This window comes from Penaeus monodon, chromosome 15, assembly GCF_015228065.2.
Source record: "Penaeus monodon isolate SGIC_2016 chromosome 15, NSTDA_Pmon_1, whole genome shotgun sequence".
In the NCBI taxonomy this organism is placed as follows: domain Eukaryota; kingdom Metazoa; phylum Arthropoda; class Malacostraca; order Decapoda; family Penaeidae; genus Penaeus; species Penaeus monodon.
The window spans coordinates 38,084,158-38,084,599 of record NC_051400.1 but is presented as its reverse complement, the minus strand read 5'-3'; the positions used below and the strand labels follow the sequence as shown (position 1 = coordinate 38,084,599).

General features: G+C 41.2%; 1 protein-coding gene across 1 annotated transcript in view; it reads right to left on the bottom strand.

Moving 5' to 3' along the window:
* LOC119582020 overlaps positions 1 to 442 on the bottom strand; it is a gene marked incomplete in the record, with an annotated part of 12,497 nt that overhangs the window by 1,126 nt on the left and 10,929 nt on the right. The window contains 1 exon segment of the mRNA XM_037930223.1: positions 116 to 293. Within this exon segment, the coding sequence (XP_037786151.1) occupies positions 116 to 293 (178 nt within the window).

Below are 442 nucleotides of genomic sequence, written 5' to 3'. Positions count from 1 at the left end.
AACAAAACACAACCACCCACCCCGCCTCACACTACCCACAGACACACACATATCTTATCAATCACACATACCAATAAAAACAAACAAACTTACACCTGGTTTCCAAAGGTCATACCTGGCTTATACAGAAAACGCTGAAGCGTTGAGGGTGTCTGAAGATTGGTCGGCAGCTGTGCCACTACCTTGTGGTTGTGATTTTGTGCTTCCCGTCTCATTTCCTGCTTGAGGCGTATCATGGCTCTACGATCATCAGCCCCTTGGACATATCCTGGTCGAGCTCTTGCTAAAGCTTCCTAGAAAGTGATGATGGAATAGCTTAGAAGTCATAAAACCAGGATAACCCTTGATCAGGTTCATGATAAATTAAATTTTTTTAAAAGGCTCCTCCTCTACATTTTCCACCATAAAATCTAAATGTAATTAATTTACCTATTCTTTTCAA